General features: G+C 41.7%; 1 protein-coding gene across 8 annotated transcripts in view; it reads right to left on the bottom strand.

Moving 5' to 3' along the window:
- CSNK2A2 (casein kinase 2 alpha 2) overlaps positions 1 to 21,816 on the bottom strand; it is a 38,662-nt gene that overhangs the window by 14,838 nt on the left and 2,008 nt on the right. For 4 of the 8 annotated variants that reach the window (XM_043983235.1, XM_043983233.1, XM_043983234.1 and 1 more), the window contains exons 3-6: positions 18,096 to 18,132; positions 13,435 to 13,532; positions 11,241 to 11,291; positions 344 to 403 (exon numbers count right to left, since the gene is read on the bottom strand). In XM_043983235.1, coding sequence (XP_043839170.1) covers positions 344 to 403; positions 11,241 to 11,291; positions 13,435 to 13,532; positions 18,096 to 18,132 — 246 coding nt within the window. Of the gene's footprint in view, positions 1 to 343; positions 404 to 11,240; positions 11,292 to 13,434; positions 13,537 to 18,095; positions 18,133 to 21,816 lie in introns of all 8 variants that reach the window. The other 4 variants (XM_043983236.1, XM_043983237.1, XM_043983239.1 and 1 more) reach the window with 4 other exon arrangements.

Below are 21,816 nucleotides of genomic sequence, written 5' to 3'. Positions count from 1 at the left end.
GAGCTGGGGCCACAGGTCTCATCCTAAAGAGGAACTAATTGGAAAACTCACAGAATCATGAAAAGTTACACAAAAGTGGAGGTTCTAATCTCTAGTAAAGTCTGCATAATGCCATCTGAGCAGCTTTCCTTGTAAAACCCAAGTAACCTTGGGCCCCCCAAAGCAACATCTGAAACCATGACTTCCAGAGAGTCTCTGAAAACTTGCTTGGAAACATCTTCACCTGGGATCTAAGAAATGTTTTAAGGAGTTCAGGTTCACCCACTCAATCTTCTCTTTCAAAGTATCAGTTTCCCCCGAAAGTCTGTTTAACAATTCCTGACTGCTTACAAATATCACTTACCTTAAGCAGCTCATACATATAAAACCGGATATCAAAGTCTGTAAGGATCTGGTATAGCTGCTGAAATAAATGATGGCAAAAAAGAGTCAGTTCAGTCATGATGTCCTTTTGTTTTATTTCCCTCCCTTACAACATTTACCACCAGGATCTAGAGCAGGGCTTCTTGGAAAACTTTTTCTACTCACAATCCCATTTCGCCTGAGAAATTTTTACACGACCCCAGGTATATAGGTATATAAAATAGGTCTACATAAACTTTTACTGTTGGCAGATTTTTCACAATCCCCACATTTAGTCATGAGACCTCATATGGAGTCATGACCCACTCTTTAAGAAGCAAAGAGCTACAGAGCTTCCAGGGAAAGTTCAGAAACCAATGACAAAAAGCAAAATGTATTTCACACTTTTTGAGAAGAGGGAGAAAAGAAAGTTCAGTGGGAAAAAAGAAAATAAGCTGCCAAGGGTAGTGGAGAGGACCGACCACCCTGTCTTTTCTCTTTCTACCATCTTTTTCTTGTAAAACACAGAGGTAAGTAAACCAACAGCCCAAACCAGTTTCAAGAGATCTTCTGGAAACCTGTCTAAAAATACATTTGGCTGGGCTGTTATAAATGTTTTGCAAAGTTCGGGTTCACCCACTCAAGCTTCTCTTTCAATGTATCAGTTCCCCTCAAAAGACTGTTTAACAATTCCTGGCTGCTTATGAATGCAATCTTTCCACAAACGGAAACAACTATAAGCTGCTCCACAATAAAGACAATATTAAAAACTACATCAGCCACCTGATTCTCTCAGCTACCAAACTAGCCCTATGTGGCACCATAGCTTATGTAAGAAAACTCACAATGAATTGCTAAGTTGATACTTGAGTACTGTGTTAACTGGCTGGTGAAATTGTTTCAACAAATTTGTTGAAAAAGACACCAACTGGGAAGTTGGGGCTGCTTTAGGGATTATGAGGCTGGCACTGTAGAGTTGGCAAGGGCCAAGTAAGGCACTTTCCCAAAATTCCTCTTCCCTCCTATCCAAATCATTCTCCAGAGGGAAAGAAATGCTGAAGAGGCCATAGTTAAGAACTGAAGTTGAATAAAGTGTTTCTGGCAGAAAAGGGGAGCCTTCAGAAAAGATTAAGCAATCACAGGCTCGTATGGCATAAAAATGGAAACTTGTATTATTGATGGTTCACCAGACATACCTCTACTTACAATAGAAAATAAGTTGATTCTAGGTTCCCAACGGGAACTTTGGTCACTTAAATGCTGTGAGAGCAGAAAGGCTTTAAGATGAGCATCTCTAAATAATCTTCTTCTAAAATAAGGGTATGTTTCTTTCAAAGCTTAGTGAAATGATTTTGTTTTAAAGACAGTTGCTAACTCCAGGGAACTGAAAATCACCTATCAGTGAACTGAAAGTGACTGTGGGACACCCTACAACATTGGAGCTGCATCTCTAGGAAGCCCCAAAGAAGAGTCAAGTAGAATGGCAGAAGGGCATTATTACCTTTGTCTAAGAACATGGCGGCCAGTCTTTATCCCTAACTTAGTGCTACCCCATGGGATTCCAAGTCATCTCTACCATGGATCTGGGCAAATGTACAAATCAGAAGACAAATACCATCAGCCTGTCAACATACTTCTATCTGTGCTGAAAGGTGTTCATTTTATTGAACACAAAGCAACACCAATTTTGCCATCCCCCACATAATAACATTTATCTAGCACCTCCTTGTGCCCTGAGGCACTGTGCTAAGCACTTATAATTATCTCACTTGATCTCTGGAACAACCTTCAAAGTAGGTGCTATTATTATCCTCATTTTACAGTTTAAGCAAACTGAGGCAAGGAGAGATTAGGGTTAGGTGACTTGTTCAGGGTCATATACCTAGGAAGTGTTTGAAGCCAGATTTGAACTTGGGTCTTTCTGCCTCCAGGCCCAGGCTCTCCCTCTCTATCCACTGTGCCACCAACTATAGAAAGCATGTTCAAAAGAGTTGAAAATTCCTTAGCTTAGTATTCAATGCTCTAAACTGTAGGTTCCCAACTACTTTCTGTCTTATAGGAGCCCTACATCCTCCAGTCACAGGACTGTAGCTCAGTGATGCCCTGCCTGCCCTCCACCACACCCATCCTTCAAGGCCAATCTTCAACCTCAATTTCCCAGACATCTGCAGCCTTCACTGCTTGCTGACTTAGCATATTCCCAGGGGATGGCCCCTGTGCCTTGTCCTCCTTTGTGTCCCCCACAGCCTGCAGCACAGTCCCTTGTATACCTCACTAGGTTTTTATGCCACTGCTCTTCCTGCTTCTCCTCCAATCCTTTTAGGCTCTTGGGTGGCTGTTTCAAGGCACACCCACTGATGGCGAGTGGCCCAAGGCTCTCTCCTGTGAGTTCATTGGCTGTCGTGGATTCACTTACCATCTATACAGAGAATGATTCTCCAATCTATTCATCTAGCCTTAACCTCCAGTCTCGTAAACACCAACTGCCCATTGGTTATTTTGAATCCAATGTCCTGTAAATGTCTTAAACTTATCGTGGCCAAAACTGAAGATAATCTCTTTTCCCTCTTCCCAACTTTCTCCCAGGCTCACAACTGCAGGCGTCATCCTCAACTGCCTGCTCTCCACCCCTTCCATCCAATCTGTTTTCAAGTCCTCTAGAAGCCCATGTCCATGGCCACTGCCCTTGCCCCATACGCCCCAAGTAACCCCCCCCCAGTGCAATGGCCCGCTCATGGATCTGCCTGTCATTCAATTCATCCTTCCCTTCCTGAAGCCCAGGTCTGACTGCTTCCCACCTATTCGATAACCTGCTATCTCCAGGATCAACTGGGAAAGGCTCTGAAAGCCCCTCACCAGCTGTCCTGCTTGAGACTGTAGTCTTCTTACGCCTTAGCCCCTCCGTGTGTCCTGGGACACAGTGACGCTGGCTTCTTTGCTGCTCCTCACACGAGATGCTACCAATTCCATGAACGTTCACTGGCTACTTTCCATGCCTGGAACTCTCTCCTTCCTCATCTCTATCTCATGACTTTCCCAACAGCCCAATTAAAAACCCATCTTTTGCAAGAAGCCTTTCCTAGTTCCCCTTCATGCCAACCTCTGTCTATTATCACCAATTCATCTTGTCTGTACTGCATCTGTACACGGACATCTGCGTGGTGTCTCTCATGAGAACATGAGCTCCCTGAAAGCAGAGACAGCCTTTGGTTTTTCTTTGTATCTGCAGTCTTAGCACACTGCCTGACATCAAGCAGAAACTTTATCAATATGTGCCAATGACAGCTGAGGATGTTCACTGTTCAGGGGGTCAGTAGAAATTACAGCTTTCTGTTCTAAGACTAATGCAACAGGATTCGAGAAGGAAACTGTTTTTCATTTTTAGATCCAAGAAACTCAAATCTATAACTTAAGTTTTCATTTGAAATTATAAAATATATTCCTTTTAAGAGATGATTGAAGAGGAGACTGAAGGTGAAAAATATCTACTGTGGAGACTGTGATAGAAATATATATATATATATTTCCCCCCCAGGACAGACACTGTAGTTGTACAAATGGGCCCAAAACTGAAAAGGACAATGGGCTGTATTGCTTTGGGGGAAATTGCACTAGCTGAGCTGCAAAATAAAAGCCCCCTTCTTTTTAATATACCGCTATTCTTCTGGTGATGCCATATGATGGCAAACCACTGAAAAATGATACCCCAACAATTACAACTGGCGGTCATCAAAAAAGCAATGGAAAACACCTATATAGCGGGTCTGAGGAATCAACAGCTTATTACGAAAGATGATTTACACACAAGAAATGGCATAATATACCTTACCCAAGAGACCTATGACTGGAAAAAGTGAGCCAGAGTAAAAAAGCAAAGCTTAGAGAAGGACAGCTTGCATACTGCATGAGCACACATATGCTGGAAACGTGAAGAAAGCCTCAACAATGTTTAGTAGGACCCCCCCCCCCCCCAGGGGGAGGACCGATGAAAGGACAAGGCTAAGAGACAAACGGGGTGAGGCTGTGTGGAGGGCAGGGAGCAGGCACACCAATTAACATCACAGGTCTCTGAAATACAGAAGAGTTTAGGGACCCTCAACTTTCCTAGTTTTACATCTCAAATGCAGGTGAAATGCCAGATATGAATGGACATTCCAAACAAGAAAATAATTTAAAATACAACACAACAATGATAACATTCATTTGTGGTTTTCTAAGTCACTACATGGGATGAAGGGATCTGTTTCTGAGTCTGAATCACTGATCTAATGGACCATACTGGTCACATCATGCAGTTATCTCCCTTTCTTATAAAATAACAGCCAAACCTGCCTTTACCTCATTAGAAGTGACTAAACAGCAGAGCGAACAGTCATACGTCTATAACTGTTCAGCAGCTCTCTTTCCAAATGCTTAAGCTTTCTTTGAAATGTAATCACTGATCTGATTTGGCTAAAGATTTAAGGAAAAGCCACACTACACTCAGCAAACCTGCCCTATGACTTATTTCCATCAAAACAAAAGTTGTGATGAAAAGTTACAGCGAGGGTTCACACACACACAGAGGGTCCCAGCCTTGCCCCAGGTCTGAGGTGCATCGAGCTATAGAGACTGCAGTGGCTGTATTCTGGAATACGTAGGCTACTTGGAAACTCTTTACAAATGTGCCAGAAGTTAAGGCAGGCAAAGGCCCATATGTGAACAAAGATGGTGATCACAAACAAGTCAGACCTGGATACAAACCCAGCTTGGGACAATCCCTTTGGTGCCTACTGGAGACACCTCACCAAGCCAATTCTCACTCACCAGCCTGCATCAATTACTCAGAGGACTTTCTCCTATAAATACTAAGTAAAATGTTTCAACCCATTTCAACATAATCTGCATGATACATTTAGATTTAAAAACAGTAATGTAAAAAATAAAAACAAAGTTTCAGATTCCATCTAACTTACTTCTCTTTGCTTTTTCAGATTTAAGCACCAATTTTTTAAATGAGGCGAATTTCAGATATAAAAAGGAGACAGTAAAGAGACTATGGAGAACCAAACTTACTGTAAGTTTCTGTGCAATCTCAACCATGGTATTTGCTATAACAAATCGAGTTTTATTTATACCCTTGGGTAGTTTTAATTAGGCAAACTGATCTGTCACTACTGAACAGTGAGTTCACAATGCTGTCCCATTCTTCCAGCCAGCTATTTATTTATAAACCCTGCACAAATGGGCAAGCCCTTAGGGGAGACTCCTAACTTGTTTCAATGAAATTTCTGAAGGCAAGGGTTTCTGTCCCAACCCCACCATGTTTTTGCTTCCAGAGGGCATTCCCAAAGGAGAGAAATCATAGAAAAGAATATAAAAGGGGATATATTCCCTTTGCAAGTCAAAACTGTTCTTGCCTATTTCCTTGGAAAGTATGGGGAAAGAGAGGCTCAATTAGCAAAATATACTAATTAGTCCAAATAAAGGCCACATTCCGCTCCCTTAAGTCTAATTTGCATAAAATGTGAATGAGACCTACCAATGTGATCTTCTCAATCTGAAGAAAAACCAGAGCATAAAGGTTTCTCTCTTTTTTTTAATTGGGGGGGGGGGGGCGCGCAGGGCAATGGGGGTTGAGTGACTTGCCCAGGGTCACACAGCTAGTGTCAAGTGTCTGAGGCCAGATTTGAATTCAGGGCCTCTGCTTTATCAACTGCACCCACCTAGCTGCCCCACAATGTGATCTTGTGATACTGAAGATGACAAGTGATATTCAGAATACTAATACTGCTGCCAGATCAAGGCAAGAGTAAGAAATTGTGAAAATGGAAAGAGAAGTGATTTAAAAATAGAACTTTATCTGAATGGGAAAATAAAAGAAACACTTGCATGGTAGTTTTGCATTTTTCAAAATATACTCCTCTATCCTCCATTAAAGAAGCCTCATTTTGGAGGCATGCAAGTTGGAGCCACACAATCTAACGAGTAAGTGTTGAGGGGCCTGAGTCTTAAGATGAGAATCTCTTCATCCTCTGTGAGAAAAGGTCTCTTTTTATCAGTCTGGCTATGTCTCTAGTGACAGTGTGAGACAAGAGAGGGAGAACCTTGGGTACAGAACTAGAGTGTCTGGGTTAGACTACCAGCTGTTACTTACAGGCTACAGGACCTCAGACAACCTCTTCAACCCATCTCAGTCACTTTCCTCCTCTGTAAAAAGAAGGGGTGGAACTAAAGCTGGCTTCACAGGGTCTCCTCAGCTTTCACCAAGAACTCACACCGATACCTTTGAAGATTGGCCAGGTTCTCTCCTCACAGCCCTGTGAGGCAGGGAGAGCATGTACTGTCCAAATTTTACAGAGGAGGAAACTGAGGCTTAGACATCAGGTGACTTGCCCGTCTAGGCCTCTGGAGAAGAATTCCCATCCTATGATCCAGACTCTCACAAAGTGTAGCATTCTGCTCCATAGGCCATCTGATGATCATCCACAGGTGCCACCCAAAGCTCCAGACTACTTTTCTTACCAAGATCAAACCCTAGCTTTCCCATACCAGGTTTGAGGCTCACTGATGCCAGGGCCTCCCTGGAGAGCCACAGCGACTGGCCCCAAGAGGATCCTCAAGCAAGTAAATTCCACATTACCTCAAATCCCTCCAGTTCAAGTCTTCAGGTGGGGAAAATCTCAATTTGACCCATAGACTCATACTCAGGAGGCTCCCTAGTTCAGAACTGAAGGCCCAGAATGGCCATGCTCAGTTTGAGGGTCTCTCTCAGCCACTCGTTAACTGTCCCACTACCGGCAAATTCACAAACATTACACTGTTGGTCTCTGTGTCTGTCTCTCTCTCTGGTATTCCAGTGGGCCTTGAGAAGGGAACAGGAATGTAGTAGAATTACAGCCAGAATTGTTACATTCAAGGCACCTTAAGCAATCTATATATAATCCAAAGAACCAAAGTAATTCCCAGGTCAATAATTCTACAAAATTAAAAAAAAAATTCTACTAAATTAGGGAAGTTAAACTTAATCTAATTCCAGCAGTATTAGAAGTATCAACGCTAATTAGGAACAGGTAAAGATAAAAGTCAATATATCAATCAGAAGTGTCCAACTGTAAAGTCTTCAACCATCTATCTTAAGAACTAACCTTAATTTGAAATGTTTCTTGCTTCTTATGACACAGGTTTAAGAAACTTTAGATTATACAATTTAGAATATGTTGACTATATTTTTGAAGTATAACTAGTTAATATAAAACTAAACAAATCAAATTTACTACAAAATGGCCTAAAAATGTCACTCTTCTTCTTAAAGTCCTTTAAGGAAATCACAAAAGTGACCCCATAATCATATCTTGAAAACTATTATTTCTTAATTTGTTCCACACTTGGAGTTAACTTTATTCCAATCATCCTGGCTTATTTGCACAATAAGTCACATAAAAGATCTGACCAGAATGTAAAGCTGTCATCTGGTCTAGGCACCAGCAACAGAAGCATCAAAACCCCTTAACTAAGGGGGTCCATTATATACTATATTATCCTGATGGTGAAGTCCTTTTACACATCCAAATGAAAGTTCTCTTGCTTTATTTTATGTTCGTTTCCTCTTATCCAACTTCCCAAAGACATGGAAACAACTGACGAGCACTCCCATATTCCTTTCATAAAAACCTTTTTTATACTTGCTAAGAGTAATTTAAACAAAAAGCCATCATTTCACTTTCTCCTCTCAAGACTATTAAATAACCCCAAACCACTGATATGTTTTCTATTCCTTCATTGTTCATTTTCTGAGCCCTACCTAAGGGTAAATCTTTACACTTTTTCCCAATAAGATAAAAGAACCTAATAATTATTAAAATTGGGAAAAGTGCTTCCCAGGGACTGCTCATTTAAATTCATTCCAGTAATGCTGCTCCTTACCTTTCCATTCAATGTCACAATAATGCTACCATTGTCTCTAACCCTCAGGTCTTTTTCTTCCATAATACTAGGCCTAAGCCATAATATCCCATGTTTTTATTATTGGGTTTTGTTCCCTATCATATGTGTTTCTTCCTAATTTTATCCAGCATTTGTTCAAATTTCTCCAAAATGATTTTTAGTCTTGTTTTCCAAAATACTAAGAAGCCCACCTAATAATATCAGTGACATGTTCTGGCTTCCAGATCATCAAGAAAGACAATGAAAACAATGGTGTCTGCAGATCATCAACTGTGGGGTTACTTGATGTGTCCCCTTGAGCTGAAAGTGAACTACTGAACTACTAGTAGCTTTTGGATGCTGCTATTACCAAGTTGTTTAACCTTTTTAGAGTTGGGGCAAAATCAGATATTTGTCTGACAGATAATCACTAGAACAAATGAAACTGGTCTGCCATGATTTGCTCTTCACAAAGCCACCTCTACAATCTAGTATTTGTTTTCTAGGTGATGAAACACTGACTGATGACTTATTTTAGTAAATTCCCAAGTACTGATGTCATACTGAACGAGTTGTCATTTCTATATAATAAGAATGCCCAAAGAGTAAGTTAAGGACCGGGCATAGAATCGGCACAAAAGGAAAGACTGATCTGTCAACATTCCCAGTAACTCAAATGCTTAATAATTATAGATTATAACCACCACCATCCCCTACCCCTGGGCTCTCAAGTGAATTCTTGAGCACTGTTTTCTTTAATGAAACCAACATAACCTTGCTAAAATTATTTAAATCTGATATGAAAATAGGAACAAGAAAGGGAAAAACAAACAAACAAAAACAAAAATAATTTACCGTGGATAGAGCACCAGCCCTGGAGTCAGGAGGACCTGAGTTTGGATCTGACCTCAGACACTTAACACTTACTAGCTGTGTGACCCTAGGCAAGTCACTTAACCCCAATTGCCTCACCAAAAAAAAGAAAAAAAGGAAAAAATCATTTACCACTTCACACTAAAGGTGAAGAAACTCTGGGGAATTCTGGGTCTATAGTTTCCAAACTGTTCTGTTATGAGGAATTAGTGAAATTTCATAGCATCCAGAAAACTGGCCATATGTCTTAGAAGACTGCAGCTAATTAATTATCTCAACTTGAAAGAACAGGGTGATTTATGAGCCACAAAATCCTGGGGTGAACATTTCATCTGCCAGATAAACAAGAGCTTATTAAGTAGCCAGACAGTTGTCTGTGGCATCTTAATACTGGAAGGTTGTGCTACAAACCCTTTCTTAAGTCCACCCTTTAAATGTCTCCAATAAACAGCTCAGTTGTGCATACATGTATATGAATATATGTATATCTTGACAGATGCACAATGAACTGGACCCTAAAATTGAGCCCCCATGGAAGCCTTGTTTGAAAACATGCCTGATGACTGTCACAGCCCCTGAGACGCTGTGGCCTGGCTCTGCATCACTAGAGCATCTAACTAGTGGGACCCAGAAAGGCCTGATGTGTCAAAAAAGACTCATTCTTTCATATACCCGCTCACAGTAGATCAAAATGTCCAGAAACCTGGTCACTCATGCTACAAAATGTGGCTAACCATAAATCAGTAAGAATACTCCAGGGCCCCTCCTGAGGAAAGAAAGGGAAAGGAGCAGCAAAGAGCTCATGATTTCGGAGGAATTGTTCACTACTGAATATTTCCCTTTTACAAAGCAATCTTAAACGGAAAAGTGCATATCTGGGAAAAGCTGCATTGTGTATTATGTGAAATTTGCCAACAGGTTAATATTACTTTTGGTAATGGTTAACCTCACCTTCAAGAGATGACTAGTCTAAGGATAATTAATAAGGATTAATTAATTTATTAAAAAGATGAATCCTTTTATTCACCACAAACCAACATTTCCAATACCAAGGGAATTCTGCTGTCAATCCATCTTAGCCCCATTTTCAATCATGGAAACACAACAAAATAGAAACTTCATATTCACGGATACAGAGTTGGCAGAGTAAACTCATTTCAAGCACTTATAATTTTGTCATTTGACTCCAAAACCAGACATTTTCTGCCCACATTTCATCCAGAGTTCTACAAGTTACCTCTAAAAGGTCTAGTCTGCTCCAGACATGATTTCATGGGCTTCAGCAACTCTGTTTGGAAATTCCACCAATGCACACGAGCAAATGGTAGTTTCTGCGCTCTTGTGAGGGCTGTATCAGAAGTAGGTCTTCTGATTCCCCCATGCCACGGTGCCCCAATAACTGCTGATTTGACAGAGTCATCATAAAGAGGCATGTGTTTGAGCTAGAACCAACATCTCCTCCTCCAAACACACAACCCCCAAAGCCGTCAATACATGAGGCCAATACTTCCAAAAACTTGAAAACTGTGACTTGAAGAAAGCCATGCATGGACAAACACACGAGTCACTGCTTGAGTTTAACATGTGAACTATTCTTTCTAATTAAAAAAAAGCTGCATGCCAGCCCATGGCTTTTATCACTCCACACGAGTCGCAGAGGATTTCTGTACAAATCAAAGCTCCATCTCTATCCACAACCTGGCCAGAAATAGACCACGATAGCAGAGGGATTATCTTAGATTGAAGACACAGCAGAGCAGCAGGCAGGGCTGTATTACGAGAGTGGGAAGGGTGTGAGCAATGTGTCGAAATGCAATAACCCTTCTCATTTTTCTGCATCTTCTAACTACTTTCAGTGGATACCAGGAGGAACAACAATTGGACAATTTCTAGTTTGTTATTCAGTGAAGGCCTTAATCAGTTAGCTAGACAATCACAAAATGTGGCAATTCATTGATTTTATTATTTCCTACCATCACCAATTAGAGCCTTAATGGTATGTCCAACATTTCTTGAGTTTTAGCATCTCTAAAATACATCCTCCTGTTTCCATTGTATACCTAAGAGGTAATAAACATGTATGGATAGATAGATATACATACACACATACACATACTCACCTTAAAATCTGTATTGTTGATGTATTCAAACACCAAAGCTGGAGTCTTTGACTGTAAGAGATAAAAGTGATTTAAAAAATACAGTTCGCTTTTGTCATATACTCCCAAGTTCCCGCTTAGATTCAAAACCACAATGTTTTGGAATCTCACTGAAGATTTCATACCATCAGCCTTGGTTTAACAATTGTGATCAGAAACTGGGCTTAGTTGGGCCAGAATGTGCTGGAGGCAAAGCCATACAAAATGACTCCCTAATGAAACCTGCCTACTGTTCCCAATTGTCAATAGGCTGAGGCAATTAGATTAGAAATTGCACTTCTCGGCATTACCACTTGGTGACCAGAAATGGTGTTCTTAATGTTGTATCTTGGCCTGTTCAGAATAAGTAAAAAAAAAAAAAGCTGACAGAATTATTCTGGATTTTGTTAAGAAAGTATTCAGTGAGCTAAAGCAGAAAATTAAACCCTTGGCTAAGGGACACTGGATTTTGAACACTACTGTACTTCATCTGGCACAAGTGATGTATTGCTGAAAAGCTCTGTGTAATTAATACTGTAAATTTTTCGTACTGTATCTAAAGAAGACTTTGTATCTAAATTTGTTGTGGAAATCCTGACGTTCACATACCAGGTTGTTCAAAGTGAAATAAAAGAATGGTCAACTTGGGTCGAGTTATTACTCAAAAAGAAGGAAAAAAGCAGAAGCTACGGTTTAGAGAGGGAAAGAAGGAAAGAGAGAGGTCCTGAAAAGCTTCACGGCTAGCGTTTGATCTAGAAGGAAGGGGATCTTAACACCCTAGAAGTCCAGAATTGGCCCCAGTCTCTATTACCCCTTTAATCAGCCCAACCAACAGGGGGAGCAGGAACTACAGAGACTGAGTCACCAGGGCCACCACTGAGGTGAACTCGAGAGTCCACATCTTCCTGTTCTGCCGCTCCCATGGGTCTGTCTTCCCTGGAAGCTCGGAGCTAGCTATTACCTTCTTCACTATTCTAGATGTAAGGCTCAGGAGCGGCAGGGGCCAAAGCAAGCATGCTTGCTGGGCACTCAGGGAGATGGAAATATCCTGAGGACTCTGCTTACTTCTCAGTTAGGCCCATGCTAACGACTCCTTCCAAGGATGAATGGGATGACCCAGGTATACTCTCTCGAGTTCTGCATATGGTGAAGAGCCACCAAGGTGTGTCCACAGGGGAAAAGAAATACGGCATAGGATGGCTCACCAAGAAAATCCATTTCAATTAAATTGACATGGAGTTGGTTTTTAAGTGTGACAACCCTGCAGCAGGCACGGAGTTCTGAGAAGTACTAGAACTAGCCATTGATAGTGACCATTCTCTCCGGGAGAGAGCTCTGTCAATGCTGCATCACAAAAAGTCCCAGCTAGATTCACTGTCATTTTAATTCTCTAAGCTCAAAGGCAGGTACCATATCTTATTTAATCTCTGCATCTTCCTAACACCCAAGCACAGTGCTCTATACACAAGAGGCAAAATTCACCAATGTTTGCTAGACTGAAATTAAGCTTATCTTAGCAAATGTCTCAGGCCCTTAAGAAAAAATGAACAGACTCCTTTTCTTAATTTGTTTAGTACACACCACAGATTGAAACTAGTAAATGTCTTCAAAGGAAATTAGGTTATTATGGTAAAGGAGAAAGTAATTAGGAGTGTCTGGGGAGAAACAGAAAAGAAAAAGAGAGGAAGAAATGAGATGGAAGAAAAGTGAGGGGGCTTCTTCAACCTGAACTAGCCAGTCAAAATAATTCAGTTAGTTATTCCACTATAGAAACTAATTCAGTGACATCAAATCTAAAATAGTTTAAAAAATTTTTTCAGCAATTTCACCTGTAGAACATGTAAATCCTGAAATACTTGTAATATTGTTATGCGACTAAACCTTTAGTGTGAAGGACAGTGATCTCATTTTCACTTGAAGATGTTTTAGTGGTAGGTAGTATTTTGAACTGTCCCAATTCTTTTCAGATTAAAAGATCAACAACAGATAAACATGATCGGCACCCTCAATAAAGGGTATTTCTTACCGCTGCAATGTTCTCTTTGGTTTTTAAAATAACCACAACAATGGTAGGCTGACGAGGGCACTACTGAGACAGAAGGAGCTCGGATACAACCACAGTTTAAAAACAATTCACTAACCTAGCTTGGGACCCCAAAGCCCCTCAGGCACTTACCACCGGGTCTTTCACAGTGTCAATGAGCTTAATGATATTTGTTCCACCTCGAAGATTTTCCAGAATCTTAACCTCTCGTTTTATCTTCTTTTTCTTCACTGGCTTAAATACATAAGAGCAATTAGAAGTGAGACTCCTTTTGAAGTTAACTCTGGTTTACTTGTATCCTACACAACAACGCTGTTCGACAAAATGTTTCTCTAAACTTGAAGAAGTAAAGCAGGAGGTCAAATAGCTGAGTCCATTAGGGTGAGTTTAAGTTCCAGGTCTTTGCAGCCTAACGGAGCTTGGGTGCCAGAGACCCCTTAAACTCATCCCATTCAGGTCAAGCTGCAGATTGATCTATGTATCTTGTTTTGTCTGCTAGACAGACAAACACCAAGTGGAAAATCTTAACATCTCTACAGGTCTGAACTAGCTGCTGTACATCTTATAGTCATAGACCACCCCCCTCCCCAAACTGAAACAAGGTAGTAAGACACCTGTTCTCGCACTGGTTTATACATGAGTATTTCATCTTCCAGCAAGTGGAGGCCAGTCCATTGCAATCCAATTTCAAACTTGGGTGAGTCTCAGCTGCTGGCTCCCATGGACTTCAGATCTAGGATCTGAAGTCGGCAGCAGACCCGGTAAGTTCTTACACTGGATCCCATTTCTAAAGAATCAGCAAAAAAGAGATCAGTGTTTGCTACGACACTGACTGAAAACCTCTTCACACTTAGGGTTCAGCGGGAGGCTGCCAGCTGAGTAGTGCACTGACTCAAACATGAGGGTTTCAGAAGAAAAGCATTAGGCCTACTCCACTTCCCCTTTTTTGGTGAGTGACAGACAAGATCCCCAGAAGAACAGGTTAAACATGACTACAGAATGCAGAGCACACCACAAGCAGGGGAACAGTCTGCAAATGGCAGAAGAGGGTTTTCCAAAGTTGTGTATCTGTGGGAACGAGCTAAGAACGAGACATCCAGCAGCCATCCATACATCTGCACAAGCAAACAGAAAGTGATACAAACTAGCTGTGGCTAAAATATTCTGCTCAGGTGAACTCAGTACATACCATACATGCCAAAGGGACAGCCGCCAATCACATGCATCTCCTGCTGGTGTCCATGATTTTGTTCATGGGACTTCAAAGACCATGCAGTCCAACCCCCCTCCTTTTATGGATCAGGAAAACCCTAGGCCGGGGGCAGTTGTGTGACTTGCCTGTGGTCACACCCAGGAGTGAGGATCAGAAGCAGAGCTTAGACCTGGGTCCTCTGACTCCAGGAAGCCAGTGCTCTTTCCACTGTGGCCTGCCGCCTCAGAGACTAAACTGACCAAAAGATCCACAGTGGCTCCCCTCCCCCACTCCACCGGCCCCCAGGGATCAGGGTTTCAATGAAAACGAGCTCCTCCCCACAAAGGCTGAGGCCCAAGGAACGACAGAAAGGGGCCTTCCACCTATCAATTATTCAGCAAATGCTAACACAACAAGCAATGCTTTTCAAAGGAAAGTGACTGGTGGAGTGGTCATCTAACATCGAGGAGCTTCCTAGAAATAACAGCAAAGAAAGAAAGGATGTTTGCATCCACCTTGCCAGTCTTAAATATCGATACAGAAATACTGTGCCAGCTTTGGGGAGCGGCTCACTGAATGAGATGCTTTAGCAAGGCTATCCTATACAAATAAAGAGTATCCATAACACAAACCAGATACTGAGGTAGGTGGTCTTTGTAAAGCCCTCTCCAAACCCTCCAGTGCGCCACAAAGCCTGCTCATCATGCCCTTCGTTAACCACAGCTAGGGCAGACACGGTGCTCCTTCCTGCAGGGCCCACTTAAGATGAACACAAACAGTCCTTTTCTGCCCATTGTGTGAGTGAAATCTATTCGCTTGCTTGGGATCTCACTTCCAAACACCACCCTGACAACTGGCTATGGCAGCCCACACCTGAACACCTGCAGTACAAGGGCAGGACTGCATGTCCTTGGCCTTGTCCCTTCCCTAGAGGATCAGAGAGTGTCCAAGAGCTAAAACCAAAAGCCCTTCAGCTCAAAGGCAAGTGTACCCAAAGAGCAGGTACCTAATTTTTGGCCTGAACTAAGCTGCAACTCCATCTAATCTTTGCTCAGCCCTTTAAACCTGGGAGATGTTCCAGTAGCCAAACCACAAATGGGCTCCTTGGGAATGGTAACTTTAATTTTCCAAATGGAATTGAATCCAGAGCATGACCAGAGAAGAAAGTTAATGATTTTGCATTTCATTATTTTAGAGAAGGTCTTATAATGGAGCAGAGGGAGCTATAAAATTACTGCCTTCCACCTCCATACCAATGAAGGGCCCAGATCTGATAAGGCACCATATAGAAAAGAGGAATTATTTTGTTTTTTTACAGATGATCACTCTTAACTTCTTCCCAGGAATCAACAAACCAACATGTATTCACAATAGCCACTCCAAGTTGAGGCCATATCCAAAGGCTTCCACTCTTACTTCTGGAAAAATGTTCCTATTTGAGTTTAGTTACTCCATGTTTGATCTCAGCTCATGGACTTTCTTTTTAGTAAGTATGAACCAAATCAGTTGGGTTATTTTAACATACCACTGTATTTATTTAAATTTTAGTGGATAAAAGTAGAAACAGGTAACTCAGAAGTATCTGAATCTGAGAACCTGAAATACTGAATCTAGCTACATAAGAGGGCAATACAAAACAATGTATGCTTTGAGCACAATATGCTTCAAGAAAATACTTAATACACAGTTTAAACTTTGTGGAAAAACTGAGAATGAAAACAAATGTTTCCTTTTCTCCTCACCTGCCTACCCCAAAGAGTTACAAATAAACATCAAATCCCACCACTTCATGTAGAACCTTATTCTGGGTAGCCAAAGGACAATAATATTCCTCCTGCAGCCCCGGACTACTCCCCCAGGGTGAGGCTGAACTTTTTAAATGAAAACAGACTCACAGCACAAAATGAAAATTTAATGACAGGCTGTTAAGAAATGCAAAAGCTGAAATTCTTTAAAGCAATCCTAAGCAATGAACACCTTCAGATAAATTTAAATTCATTGGACGTATAGGCACAGTCAAAACCTCCGACCTTCCTTTTCCATTACTGTTGTCTCTGGGACAAAAGGCCCAATCTCGAGGCTGCCATTTAAAGCCCCCCATAATTGTCAGGTTCCAGTCTTCTTTCATACACTCCCACTCTCGCTCTAGCCAAGCTCGGGCTGCTAGCAGCCCTTCCTTGTACGGGACAAGCCATCTTCAGCCTGAGTCCCTGCACAGGTTGTCTCCTGTGTCTGGAGTACATTTCAGTCTCTACTCCCTTCGATTCCCCAGCTTCCTTCAAGGCAGACTAGGAGGGCCCCTCTAAGAGGGAGCCTGGGGATTTGCCCCAGTTATTAGTGCTCTCATTCACTGGCTGTTGAAATCACTTTGTATTTATTCATCTGTTGCTGCTTGAAGGCAGGGATCGTTGCATTGTGCCCATGTAACCCTAACGCCCCATGATGCAGTACACACGCTCTAAGCCAGAAGGCCCCGCTACGTGTAAGGCACTAAGGCAGGCTTCAAAGACAAGATAAAAACCCAGCCTACGCCTTCCATGAACTGTGTCTGGAGTTTGGCGATTTGGGACTGCATGACCAGAGCTGTCCCCATCAGAGCACCATCCTAGCGGCTCGCTCACACTGAAGTGTGAGGAGCTGACTCAGGGCTGGCCTCCAGCAGCCAGGCTGTTCCAAACCAGTGGAGTTACTTTGGCTCCACAACTGAAGAACCATTGATTACATCACCAAGGCCTTCACTTCATCTTGGGCAATGGTGGAAAACAATGGCTGCTGGGATGCAGCCTAATTTCCATTAATTGTACATTTGCTAATTGCACAACCCAACCAGTTACATGAGGTCAAAACACTTAGATTACTGCCAAAACCAAGTTACTTTTCAAAGTAAAATAAAAGTTCATTTTTGAAATTTATGCTAAAAACCCAGAGGATTGTGACAACTTTACAGCAATGGAAATACTAAACAACCTGGGGCAGAGAAAGGACTGGGAGGAGAGAGAGATCCAGGTTTTCACACTGCCTCTGCTCCCAATAGGTTTGGGGACCCCAGGGCCTTCCTCATCTCTAAGACAAGGGCTCCACAATTCTGAGATGTCAGGTTTGACAAAAATCAATAAAGACTCCTGATTCCCAAAGTAATTAAGCAGGGAGAATCGGTTACTTTAAGAACCTAAATACACACCATATTTCATATATGTGGCTCCATATTCTGCCAAGTATCAGTGAGATTTTGTTTAAAAATATCCAGGGCACCATCACTCTGAAATCTTTGACGATGATACTATTAGGAAGATAAGGCAATGCTGAAATCGAGGGTCTTGAAAGGATCTTTTGAAAATGAGATTGCACAAGAGGTTCAAATAGATATATTCTGTATATCCTGCTTTTGGGGGGCGAGGGAAAAACAACCTTTATCTACACAACTAGTTGCCCAGGTGAATGGAAAGAGAAAGAACTTATCATCAGAGAAAATAAAAATACAAGAGGAAAAGGCCCATGCTGGCCTGGGAAGAGAGGTGGGTTGAACTGGGCCTTAAGCAGTCATTCATCCCTGTGCGCTAAAGCTACTAATGGGTGCCCAGGCAGGGAGGGGGCTTCTCACCTGCTATAAGAGGAGCCCCCTTTGATTCCTCCCGTCTCTGTAAAAAGAACAAAAATCTTCATGTGCTCAGGGAGTCAAAAGAAACACTAGTCAGCTAGGCTATTAACAAGAAGACAATTCACTGACAATCTTAAACAACAATTTCCCAGACATTATATACTGAAGTATTTTTTAAAAATCTAAACAAGGACAATATCTTTGTCAATATGCTGTGGGAAGACCAGTTCACATAGGTGGTGCTCAATACCTGTCAATTAAATGAAATCTGGGGCACACCTCTCTCGCCATTCCTTTATATAGATTACCCCCACCCCTCACAGAATTCCATATTAATAAACAAGGTACAAAAACCTCCTGGAATCTTCTGCCCTGTGGGTTGTAGGAGCTTGTTGAGTTACTGATTTTCTTTGAACCATCCCTAAGTTTTGGCCCACACCTCTCCACTGACTAATGATGGGGCCTTTATCAATTCAGAATGCTAACACACTGGGTTAGTCAGCACATGCAGACAACAGGTGAGAACTAAAAGTCCCAAACCAAACTCTACTTGGGACTCCACAAATGCAGAGAATCCTGGGGGAGAAAGCCCAAGATCAGAGCACCTGTTCTTTAGCAGCTAAAGAGCAGAGTTGAGAGGGCACAAGACGTCCGAAAAGCTTTGCCCAGAGTCACAGAGCCACCAGTGTCTGAGGAAAGGCTCAAAGCTTAGGTCTTCTTGGTGGAGGAAGCACTGTGTAGAGCTAGACTATGCAGAGAACTCATGGAAGAAAATCCCACTGGTTAATCCTCATAACAGTTTCCATTCCTGTGGCACTTTCCATAATTATCTCATTTGATCCTATCTATTCTATGAGGGAAAATGCTATTATCTTTATTTTGCAGATAAGGAAACAGAGTAAGAGAGGTCAAGTGGCTTTGCCCAGGGTCAGTCAGTCAATAAATACTGATTAAGCACCCACTGTATACCATTCTCTGTGCTAAATGCTGGGACTTAAAAGAAAGACTGTCCCTGTCCCCAGGGAGCTCACAATCTAACAGAGGAGATGATATACAAACATATGTGCACACAAAATCACCAGGGCCCCCCAGCTAGTGTCGAAGGCAGAATTTGAACACAGGTCCTTCCTGATGCTGCCTCTTAAAACGAAACTGAGCAATTCTGCCACTTACTCTGTGTGACCTTGGGTAAGTCCCTCCTTTCAGTCTCAGTTTCCTCATCTGTAAAAGGAGAGGGTTAGATTCTATTGCCTCTGAGTTGCTTTCCAAAAATCTTTGGTCCTCTTCCCTTTACAGAATATTGAAAAATGTAGGCTCTTTCCTTAGGGAATTTACATTTTATTTTGTGCATTCACTCATTTCCTAGCTATAGCTAACTCCCAGGAGGATTATCTGAAGAGGCAGATTTTCTCGAGTCCTCCCAACATTAAATGCATTTAGTTATCTACTGTAGACATGACTTCTCTAATGGATGATCAGAAGACACCACAAAAAGGGGGAAGGTCGGTTACATCTTATCTAGATATAGGACATTTCAGAAACAAAGATTCTAATATTTTCAAGTCATTTAAATTGACTTGAATCTAGCTTGTCAGGCACACAATGAAAAGTCACAAACTTCACTGTAGTTTCTCAACACGCATAGAGGCATAAAATGTCAGGATTTTTATGTCAGGTGTTGTGTTGATTAGTGTTCCCAAGGGGAGGCAAGGGGATCCTGACCCCATGCTGACAAAATGTGATTGTCAAGAGGTTCTCATGCACAGGACACCTAGCTAATGTTCCCATCAACCACAGCATCAGCTCTTCAACCAGCACAGTTCTCAATGCCATTTGCTGTTCTCATCCTAGGTTAGGGAGCAAGAGACACTGGGGCTCAGTAAACAAAGTACTAAACTAAAACCCAGCAAACCCCAGTATATTGCATTTCTTTCAGGCACACAAAGAACGTCCTTTGGCAAATTTCTCCTCCATATCTATGAATGTCAAAATAGTGTGGAGGGCTTCCATCTCCCTAAGCTGTTCTGAGAATGAACAGCCAAGTGTTAGTTTTGTTGGGGAGTGGGTACAACCTGCCCAGTGGAGCCACTACTCAGAATTCTCACAAGGCATACCGATTGAACAAAACTGACTTTTAAAATAAACTCAGCTCAATTTACAGGTAAGATATATCTACAAACAAGTATTAGATTCTTCAAAGTAGTCATATACTATAGACATATGCCAATCAAGCTGCCATTTGCTCAAAACACTTCCGGAAACACTAAAAAAATGCTTTAAGAACAAATGTCCTCAATAGTAATGGAAATAACCAAAAGGCATTTGGAACCAATTCAGGTGAATGAGGGTGGGCAATCAAGTTGGGGAATAACATTTAGAGTTAAAAAAAAAAAAAAGAGGTAAGGGACAGCTAGGTGGCACAGTGGATAGAACACTGGCCCTGGAGTCAGGAGGACCTGAGTTCAAATCTGTCCTCAGACACTTAACACTTACTGGCTGTGTGACCCTAGGCAAATCACTTAACCCCAATTGCCTCACCAAAAAAAAAAAAAAAGGTAGAAAAATGAAGCTAAGCTAATTTTGTGGTCGTGCTTATAGTTGGCTCTGGATGCAATTCAAAGAGGAAGGAGTTTCTAAACTGTTTTGAGCAGTGGGAACATCCTTAGAAAAAGCGTCTATAACTCAAAGGATGACTATTTTGGACACTGACAAAAGATAGCATCTGTTTAAAAATCCCTTCTATTACGGTTATTATCCCCTGTGTTAACAAAGAAGGTCAACTTCCGGCTATCATAGGCCCTCCCTGTTTTTGCGATAGTTCACCTCCCTATTCTTCCAGTAGCAGGATGGATCACTCTTGGGAAATTGTGACCAGCTCCCTCTTCAATATTGCCAGAGTAAAAACTCAGTAATACAAATCAAAGGAGGATCATCATTCATAGATAGTACTGACATTAAGACAGGAATCGTGTTTTAATCCTACTCTTATTCTCCAAGTCTACTCAAAATGCTACCAGATCAGGAGGGCCCAGGTAACAACTGAGCTCATTTCACTTAATTCCTTTTGTTTTTCCCCATAATTACTTGAATAAATCAGAATGGCTCTGCCATGAGCATCCATGAAATTCCCAGAGCTGTGCCCCTTCTCAAACATCATTATCAAGAGGCAGTTCCAAATACACTGTCAACCTGAGAAATTTCAGTCAAGTATTTTTCTGTCATGGCTATGCTGTGCGCCAGTTTACCTTATGTTGGTTATGTAAGAGTTAAAATGGTCCAGGCTGCTACATCCTCCATTAAAAACATCATACCCAGACTGTTGTTTGAGGAGACCCAAGTGTCTATTCTTCTGTAGTACTGACTTCTGCCAGGACTATCGCTACCACAGAAGTAACCCTTGATTCCAGAGGGCTCCTCCTTCTGTTGTCAGTGCTGACTTACTCCAAATGAGTCCATGTTCTACTTTTCCTGACAAACTAACAAGCATCCCAACACAGAAGATCATGACCTCACAGCACATCATCCCCACAAACAAATGAACGAGTTATGGTTCTGTGGCATTTCCCCACCTCTGACCAGCCATCATTCAACCTTTGAAAGCATCTCAATGCCAGATGAAATTTCCCCTTATAGATGAGTAAGAACATTCCTCAAACATAAATAATGCTCAAGCAAACCTTGCCAAAAGGAAAGCCCAGGAAATAAAGAGAACTAGTTTACAAGG

Source organism: Dromiciops gliroides, chromosome 2 (genome assembly GCF_019393635.1).
Source record: "Dromiciops gliroides isolate mDroGli1 chromosome 2, mDroGli1.pri, whole genome shotgun sequence".
Lineage (NCBI taxonomy): Eukaryota > Metazoa > Chordata > Mammalia > Microbiotheria > Microbiotheriidae > Dromiciops > Dromiciops gliroides.
This window is presented reverse-complemented; position numbering and strand designations above follow the sequence as displayed.